The sequence below is a fragment of the Lactuca serriola genome, chromosome 6 (assembly GCF_051521515.1).
Source record: "Lactuca serriola cultivar US96UC23 chromosome 6, Lser_US96UC23_V15, whole genome shotgun sequence".
Classification (NCBI taxonomy): Eukaryota; Viridiplantae; Streptophyta; class Magnoliopsida; order Asterales; family Asteraceae; genus Lactuca; species Lactuca serriola.
This window is the reverse complement of record NC_136413.1, coordinates 178607479-178617919: the sequence shown is the minus strand read 5'-3', so window position 1 is coordinate 178617919 and position 10441 is coordinate 178607479. Positions and strand designations below refer to the sequence as shown.

Genomic DNA, 10441 nt, shown 5'->3' with positions numbered 1-10441 from the left:
TGGTCCTTAAGACAACTGGACATAAATAATGCTTTTCTACAAGGACATCTTCATGAAGATGTCTACATATCTCAACCTCCTGGCTTCATGAATCCCTCTTTTCCTAACCATGTATGTAAGCTTCATAAAGCTCTTTATGGCCTACGACAGGTATCACGAGCATGGTATGATGAACTCAAAACACACCTTACTTCTCTTAGTTTGAAACCCGCTATCTCAGACTCCTCTCTTTTCCTTCTTAAAAACAAATCTTCTTTTATCCTAGTTCTTGTTTACGTTGATGACATTATTGTCACATGTCCTTCACCTACCCACCTCTCAAACGTTATCACGAATCTTGCTACTAGATTCTCTCTTAAAGACCTTGGATCACTTTCCTACTTCCTAGGTGTTGAAGTTCTTCCACATCCCTCTGGCATCCTCTTATCTCAACGAAAATACATTATAGATATCCTCACGAGAGCAAAAATGAGTGATTGTAAACCCCTATCAACACCGATGACCAACACCGAATCGTTGCGTCTAGCAGGCGGCACACCACTACCCTCACCCACTGATTACAGAGCATTGATTGGAGCACTACAATATTTATCTATCACAAGACTAGACATATCATTTGCAGTCAATCGTGTATCCCAGTTCATGCATGCACCAACATCACTTCACTAGATAGCCCTCAAACGATTACTCAGATACTTACATGGAACTTTGTATCATGGCATTCTCCTACGTAAACATTCACCACTCACACTTCATGCTTTTACTGATGTTGATTGGGCAGGTGATAAAGATAATTACAGAAGTACTTTAGGATACATTATTTACCTTGGTTCAAATCCAGTTTCGTGGAGCTCCAAACGCCAAAGCACTCTTGCTAGAAGTTCAACAGAGGCAGAATATCGAGCTGTAGGATCCACAACCACTGAAGTCCAATGGCTTACATCCTTACTCAGTGAACTCAGGTTCTTTCTGCTACAACACCCACAATTTACTGTGATAATTTGAGTGCAACATCGTATTCTGCAAATCTAGTTTTTCACTCAAGAATGAAACATCTTGCTTTAGATTTTCACTTTGTCCGGGAAAAGGTTCAACAAGGCACTCTTTGTGTTCAACACATTGCAGGCAATGATCAATTAGCGGACGCCCTCACCAAACCACTTCCTACCTCACGATTTCACTACCTTCTTTCCAAGATTGGACTTATCTCCGGATCATCCATCTTGCGGGGGCATATTAAACTATAACTCACGTGTATATATTTACCCTGTCAAATATTGTTGTAGATCTCCATCAATATCTTCCGTATATATCTCCTATTAGTTGCACTCTGTTGTATTATAAAAAACACAAGTTCTCCTTCTTCCTGTGTGCTCTCTGTTATCTTTATATTTAATAGTAATTGTTAGTGTAGAGTCCTTATTGTAACATTTGTATCTGTTTAAAGAGATGGAATATATAGAAACCCTAAAGGGTATTTTCATTCAACAACATGAAGGATTTAGGATTACGAAGAGTCTTGCCTTCATCAGTAATAATGGGCGATGACGAAGAGGAGGTACCATGGATTTCTGTTAAGTGAAAATAGGAAATTTCTCCAATGAAGATAACTATTAATAGGATATTCATGGGGAAGAAACCAACACGAGAAGGAGAAGAAGATTTGATGATTAGATCCCAAGAAAGATTGAATAAGTGAGAAGGGTATGGTTAGAAAACGTAAATTCGGTGGGAGAAAGGAATGACTGATGCCATGTAAAGAATATGGTCACTTAACCTCATTGATTAATGAGGAGAGGATTACTGTATAAGGGAAAAATTACAAACTGCCACCATACATTAGGAGATAAACTAAGGTAAATAAAGATACAACAGATACAATTAATAATTCAAATTATCTAAATTATCTACCAATAAGAAGCTTACATTCAACTCCCCACCTCTCATATTCTTTTAAGATTTTTACCAAGAGACACATTGACTTATCCCAAATTACGTACGGTTAACCGTAGAATTTCCCGATGATTTCAAGTTTTGAACCTCATCAACAAACACCCATCCCGAACTTAATCCCAACATCCAATACCGATCCTGGTTGCATTATTAATACACTCCTGTTAAATCTTTAAAGTGCACACTCGAATTTCCTAACAATTTATATAAACATGTTATATACTTACTTTCTACACATATCTCTCTATAGCCACAAATGATATAAAACGACACGTGTGCAAATAAACAATTTCCGCCTCCAATATATATCGTCATTTTCCTCTTCCACCAATTTCCAATTTCTTGCCCTCAAAAAGCGTAGGCTATGAAGAATACCGGCGGCGAGGAAGGACTGAACCATGCCTTATTACAACCACCGGCGGGAGGAGACGCTAAATCAAGATTTTGGATTGAATCAAAGAAGCTTTGGTACATAGTTGGTCCTTCCATCTTCAGCCGTGTCGCCACCTTCACCATGAACGTCGTCACCCAAGCGTTCGCCGGCCACCTTGGTGACCTGGAACTCGCTGCCATCACCATCTCCACCGGCGTCATCGTCGGCTTCAATTTCGGCCTAATCGTAAGTATTATGTAATCCATCTTTGGTTAATAAATATTGTTTTATTGCACGCCAGTAAATTCTTATCAGATGACATCCTCTCTTGATAAATATGTTCTTTTTGTCATATCTCTATACTTTGGGGGGCATATTGCAATATGTACTGTCGACGATGGTCGACCTCTAAAACTGCCACGTAGGAGGAACATATAACATTATACACCTAAAAATAGAAAGAGTATACGTTTGTTGAAGGTAAAGTTTGGAAAGATAACAATTCCTGTGATCTGTGGCGTATGTGTATACTTGATAAATGCAAAATTATATGCTATTTTTCTATTCTCATATTTTTTTTTCTCAATGTTCATGCAAGTTTAAAATTAGAAGATGATTTGTGTATAATTATTTATGTTTTAAAATATAGTAGTCTATAAGGTTCTAAATTATAAATTACTGTGTATAAATAAATTTTTTTGTTAATATATTTAATGGGTGTTTTTTTATAAAACCAAATATATAACTTATAATTACAAAATTTTGACAAAATATATGATTCATATAGATAAATCGGTCTCTTTATTGATGTAAACTTTAAAAAAAAAAAAAAAACCAATTCTTATTGTTTGTTCACATTAAAATTATTAAAAAAAGGGATTTAAAGAGAAAATTATTTCTAAAAGTTAAATAACAATTATATAACTTGTGTGATTTTTTTGTTTGAAATCACTTTATGTTGAACAAAAGAAGTAGTCCATAGCATCCACCTATTCTCTTTCTTTGGACTTGATAATTGAAACCGACAGTGGATGACTTTTACAGCTTAGTTACATTGTCCCACCAAAGAAAAAAAGGTAGTCATTGGTTTTTTATTTTTACCGTTATGGTACAAATATTAATACATTGGAAATAGTCTTTGGACAGAATATTCAATAGTTTTTACGGTTATTTCTATTTGTACCTATATTAGAAACGAGTCTTAATTATGTAGTAAACATTTTGTACATTTATGATAGCTCGGGATGGCGAGTGCGTTGGAGACGCTATGTGGGCAAGCATTTGGGGCAAAAAGATACAACATGATCGGGATATATATGCAAAGATCATGGATTGTTCTATTGTTTTGTTGTATCATGACACTCCCACTATACATATATGCCACCCCGATCTTAAAATTATTAGGTCAATCAGACGAGGTAGCTGAACTATCAGGAAAAGCCGCGATATGGCTCATCCCACAACATTTTTCATTTGCATTCCTATTCCCGGTACAACGGTTCTTACAAAGCCAGCTAAAAACTCCGGTTTTGGCGTGGGTTTCTTTGGTGATTCTTGCAATCCATATTTTGATTACATGGCTATTTACTTCGGTTTTTGAGTTTGGAATTGTGGGGACGGTTGTGGCATTGGACATTTCTTGGTGGTTGAATTTTGTTGGGTTGTTTGCGTATACTGTTTATGGTGGGTGTCCTTTGACATGGAACGGTTTCTCGATGGAAGCATTTTCGGGTTTGTGGGAATTTGTAAAGCTTTCGGCTGCATCCGGTGTCATGCTTTGGTATAATTCTTCCCAAATTTGCTATTATCCAAAATTCTAACCTTGTTTTAGGTTATAATCATCCGATATCATATGCTTCATATGCTTGAGCATAAATCAGATAAAATGACTAGACATGTGATATCGGATGAGAGTCTCATATATAAATTGATTGTGGATTAATAACGCTTGATAAGATATGTCATCGCAGTTTGGAAAATTGGTACTATCGAATATTGATACTAATGACTGCATTTTTAAAGAATGCCACCGTTGCCGTGGATGCGGTGTCGATTTGGTATTTAACTCTTCCGTCTTATTATCATTGTAAAATATTTGTACTAAAATACACAATTTCAATAATTTAAATTACTAAGATACATTTTTTATGTTTCTAACAATATTTGCAGCATGAACATCAATGGTTGGGAAATGATGATTCCCCTAGCCTTTTTTGCCGGGATCGGGTATGAAAACTCTTCTGCATTTTCAAAGTGGAAAAAACATTTTAATATTTTTTTATGAATTTTTTACCGTTTATGTATTTTGGATTAAAATTAAGCAACAAGCATTTCATAAGCCATAATTTAAGCGATCGTACAAAGTATCATAAATTTTATACATGCAACCATGTGATGAATAGAGACTATAATTTATGGCATTTGGCGTAAAGTTGTTATCATGAATGGGTACAAATTGTTCTTTCTTGAAAACGACCATTCTTCCTCCATTACAACCTAACAATCGTCTTCTAAATAGTGTTGTCAATCTCAATCATATCTATGGTGTATATCGAGTCAAACTGTACATATTTTGACAGTATAATAAAATGTTTATAGATTAAAAATGTATTAGTAACATATATTGTTTTGAAAGTAACATTATTATTCATGTTTTACTACAGAGTTAGAGTATCCAATGAACTCGGTGCTGGTAATGGACACGGGGCAAAATACGCAACAGTTGTAGCAATATTGCATTCGTCTGTCATTGGGCTCGTATTTTGTGTATTGATAGTGACGTTTCATGACAAGTTTGCACTAATTTTCTCATCGAGCACCGTTGTTCTTGAAGCAGTTGATACCATGGCTTGGCTCTTAGCTTTCACTATCCTTCTTAACAGCATTCAACCCGTTATATCTGGTAAACTTTTAATATATTATCTAACAGGATTACTATAAACATATAATCATGGAATTTCATCTACCCCTAGTGTAGGTTTATGAGTTATTACTTTGACATTGTGTACAAATTTTATTATCTATCGAGTCTATTTGTTACAGGGGTTGCTGTGGGGTCCGGATGGCAATCATGGGTAGCGTACATTAATTTAGGCTCCTACTATTTGGTTGGTGTACCTCTTGGAGTTGTCTTGGGTTTGGTTTTCCATCTTGGAGTCGAGGTATGGATAATGGGTTATTTTTTTTATTTTATAAACATTGTAGTATACTTTTTCGAAATTTATGAAGAATTTTTTTTGAAATAATTTAATGACCTTGTGTTCGAAAAATAGGGAATATGGGGAGGAATGATTTTTGGTGGAACCGCGTTACAGACGATCATATTAGGGTTATTGACAATTCGTTGTGATTGGGAGAAAGAGGTAAATTTGGTTTTTGTTGAATTCACATAATAATAACCTAATAACCTATAGATCAATATCTTAATTTTAAGTAATGTACTATCTTTTGTCATTGATCCCTTAAACCTAAATAATATATATGTTTTGTCTAAAATGATAAAATAGATCCCAAATATGTGTATCTAAGTATTATTACTATTATTTGATATAAACTCTATCTATTCTTCTATGCAGGCTCAGAAAGCAGCTGCAAAATATTCAACCCTATCATAATTTCAAGATCGTTGGATGAAATTTTGAATTACATAATTAAACATAATCAAAACCATGAAGATCGATAATTTCGATTGGTTTCATGAACTCCTATGAATGAGATACATAAGTTCGAAGGGTAGAGGCTAACACAAGAACATGCTTTCATAGCTCCATGACCCTTGCAAAATTTGGACTCGGGTACATTTGTTTTTCATAGTTACAAACCGAATCTCGTAAATGATTGTGGACTATTGCGTATTATGTTGTAATCATAAAAAGAATATATTAATTTGATATTTGTTGCTTATGTTTGACAATTTAGATTGTGGTACAATTTTTTTCGTAAAATATTTTAAATCTCATCTAGTGAAATATGAAATAGTTGCTATTCAATATTCATATTTCACAAAGGTTTACATGATTGGATTAATGTTTTAATTATTCAAATATTCCTAGATTAACTCAGTTGGCACATAGAAACTCTATCGCTAAACCGTGTGTGAAACTTTTTTGCGATGGAAAAATAGGTCGTGTGGTAATGGTGACTATATTTAGCGATAAATATTTACAGCGATGGAAGAATGCGTACGCAATTTACTGTCAACCAATTTTGAAATCAAAGTCTAAATAACTAAAAAGCGACAAATTGGAATGGATTGACTATGTGACTTTTGCAACAACATAGGAACAAACTTGCTTACCAAACGAGCAACATACTTGATTAGCGACAAATTTGCATGAACATGATTAGCGACGGCCTTGTCAGAGACGATGACCCTTTTGATCGATACCTAACGCTAATTTAACAATTATTTTCAACTATAAGAATATAAAAAATCCAAATTTTATTGTAATGCAGAAATCATTTATTTTAACAAAAAAAAATGTCTTGATAACCACAACTAAGATTGTTTAATTTGTACCAAACACAATTGAACATAACATACAAGGAAAACCATCTACAACCCCTCCCAAATAAACTAAAAAATAAAATATACATATCATGATATCTAGATATCTAAAGAAAAAGAGAATACCTTTCTGGTTTATTATTCACCGTCCTTGCTCAACCAATTTTGGTCGCCCTCACAGAAACCTTAGTTAGAATTTCTTTTGACTTTGTTCTGTCCAGTACAACACTTTGTTCTTGATGATATAAATGGCATAAGAATTGATTAACGATTGTCGTATATGACTAGAGTTTCGGTATGAATTTAAAATGTGTATATTTGATTGCTTGAAAATCATAATTACAATCTATAAAAACTACCAAATATACATACCTTTTCTTCATGTTCAACAAACAGTTATCTTATAACCAAAAAACAACAGAACATATGTTTAATTGAAAAAAAAACAACTAATTTGGTGATAAAGAAATCGGGGAAGGATTCTTTTATGCATATTTCATGATATCAAAGATGTGATGGTCTTGGCAAGGACGGGAAATGGTGGTTGTGTGTGTATGAGAGAGAGAGAGGGAGAGGTGATTGACTGTGGCCGTGTGGCGTTAGTGATTATGGAGAGAGAGAGAGAGAGAGAGAGAGAGAGAGAGAGAGAGAGAGAAAAGAACAGAGAAGATGGATAGTATTTGACCGGAAGCAACTCGATCATATATCTAATATCCTGTTCTGCAATCAGTTTTCCCAGGAGGCGTATGGTCGAGATATGAATGAAGGAGAGAGGTAATCTACAGATATTTGTCCGATATCTCAGCATTATCAAGAACACTCGATCAACATTCAAGATCAACAATCAGAGAAGTTACGTCAACATTACTAACGTGACAGTAAAGATGACAAATCGATCGTGGTGAAGGTCGTGGTGTAGAGAATGGATGGTAGTCGTGATAGTGGTTGGTTGAAGGCAGAAGGAGGCAAAGCGACTGTGGTAGTGGTGGTCTTACAGTCGTGGTTACTGGTTAGGGTTCTTCGATAGAGTGTGCATATTTCTTACTTTGAAGGGATTACGAAAATAGATATTGTGAGATGGCTTGTTACCAAAGTGAGAGAAGAGATCATATATAAATTGTTGACATTGACCGCTTTAAGTGGCTAAAGTGTTGACATTGACGGATTCAATTTGCAAATGAATTCATACGAGATTTTCAAGGGATAAAGGATAGGGTTAAAGTTTTAATATTATTATATTATAGATGGGTTGTACTCAAGCTTAATAGTTTGGACGTCTTAAAAAAATAATAATATTATATTCAATCTATTTATAGAAATAATGAGATTTCTTTTTATAAGATAGTATATATATATATATATATATATATATATATATATATATATATATATATATATATATATATATATATATATATGTTCAAATAAAAATAAAAAAAGATTAGGAACCTAAGAACCACTTATATTTTGGTTATGTCGAATGTATTTTCATATTTGTTTTGATTTTTTTTTTCAATTTTGATAAGTTGCCAAAAAGAAAAGGGATATTGTTTGATCAGATGTTTCATATTTCCTTTCTTCCTTCCTCCGATGACACCAAACAACGTTACTCCAATGACTTTCCACCAGCAGCACCACCTCCTCTATTCAATTCGGCTAGCGTCTCCTCCTTTCACTTTTACTACCGTCATCTCCAATCTTCAATGAACCGCCAGATCTCCGTCAGATCTGACATGATTTACATTAGATTTTATCAGATCTACAAGAAATCTCACCGGATCTACATCAGATTGTGATCTCGAAACCGCCACCACGAATTAGATCTGGATCTAGAAATCACCACCACTAAAATGACAATTGATGCCTCAGGTGAACTGAAACCAACCATCATTGGCCCACCGTCACCACTTCTCTCCTCCGCTGCCTTCTCTGGCGACATCACTTTTTTCAATGAAGCACCTGGACAGTGTTCCTTCCGCTAGCTCCCGTTCCAAAACCTTAGGCGAAACCCTAGACATGAAACTCCATCAACAAGGCTCTTAGATCTGAAGTGGTATGGTCTAAATATATGATCTCTGGTGACAAATAATAATTTTCGACTTTAGATCTTTGGCTTATACCTCTAGATTTACGAACTCTGACGATATTGCCAGACCAGATCATAGAGCGCCGCTAACCCCCACCGTCGCTGCTACCTTGCGCTCTGGTGAAACACCAACAACTCGTCTCCATCTCTCTCTCACATCTCCAGTAAAACGCCATCATATATGCATCAGGTATGTTGACTTTTGCTTTGATTGTTTTCTCTTATATTAAGTTGTGAATTTAATGTTTAAATCTTTTATTTATTTGTTTACTTTTCTTAAGAAGGCTGTGAATTCATACTTTAGAAAAATATAAGACGAGATCTGTAAAAAATAAAAAGCAAATAAAAAAGCATCCGAGACATTTTTTAACATCTCTGAAACCACTTTGCTTCTTAGTCTGTGTAGAGTCTGTAAAAAAAACTCACTCCAGAAAAATGAAATAGATGAATAAAGTCTTCAAAGTCTCATAACCTTTCCCTTGAAATAAAAAACTAGCTAAGTCGTAAATGTCTCGAGGTAATGATCTTGGCTTGACTTAAATGTTTAGGAACGGAGTGCGACACTCCAAGGCCCATGACCTATGACAAAGTCCCAAAAGGGTAATCGGTAAACTTTAACTAAAAAGGACACCCTATTAAAGCAAGCTAGAAAAAAAGCCCCAATTTAGAAACAATGGTCTATAACCCAAAGAAAGGGTTAATATGACTCCTAGATTCATAAGTTGGGAAAATCTAGTAACATGGTTGAACAAACAATCCAAAACAAGCATCTACATATCAAGCAGAAAGACGTAATTCGTTACGAAACAAGAAAGATTTGTCTTAAGACAACACCACAAGGCCAACGCAAACCTGGGGCAGGAATCGTATCAGTAAGGAAAAGTAAGGGAATATGTACCCCGATGGTTAACATGAACCACCTAGGATTAAAAGCAAAATCATTGCAGAAATGTAAGTAAGCATATCATCAAAAGAAAAAAAAAGATTGTTCTATCAGAAAACTCCCAAACTTAAAAGAGCCACAATGGTTAATAATATTGTCTTTGAGACATCGTCTCTGGAACATTAAGAAATTTCAAACATTGTTTAACACATTAACAAGCCAGGATGAGGGAAGGATCATTTACCAAGAGAATCAGAGGAGGCGCCAACTCTGGAGGGATCGTGTTCTGGAGGAACCTCCTCGACATCGGAATCGTTAAACAATTGGTGGAGGCCTCCCAGGTCGAGCCCACCCAAGCGGAGATACGAAGTGAAGTCTATCTCCATAAAAGCCTTCAAAGAGGTATGGATGGCATTGGTTAGCTCCATGATGGCGCTCGAATCCCCAGGATCGAACTTCCCAACAACCACCTACTCTCTCAATACTTGTTTATCTACTTCCATGCCGGAAGCCATACATGCAGCTTTCATCCGCCTATCTCCAGGAAATAACTCAGCACTCTCAACCACCTTTTCCATCACCCGAACAACACCCTTTTGGAGCAGCCACATCACGTCATCCTTCGCGGCCTTCCTCCTC

General features: G+C 35.4%; 1 protein-coding gene across 1 annotated transcript; it reads left to right on the top strand.

Moving 5' to 3' along the window:
- The first annotated feature begins 2246 nt into the window (after positions 1-2246).
- LOC145057459 (protein DETOXIFICATION 27-like) lies at positions 2247-6083 on the top strand. Its single transcript, XM_079005302.1, has 8 exons — positions 2247-2572; positions 3565-4106; positions 4297-4383; positions 4496-4552; positions 4990-5228; positions 5369-5487; positions 5599-5688; positions 5902-6083. Exons 1-8 carry the CDS (start codon positions 2318-2320, stop codon positions 5938-5940), a joined length of 1428 nt encoding a protein of 475 aa, XP_078861428.1. The 5' UTR covers positions 2247-2317; the 3' UTR covers positions 5941-6083.
- The last annotated feature ends 4358 nt before the right edge of the window (positions 6084-10441 follow it).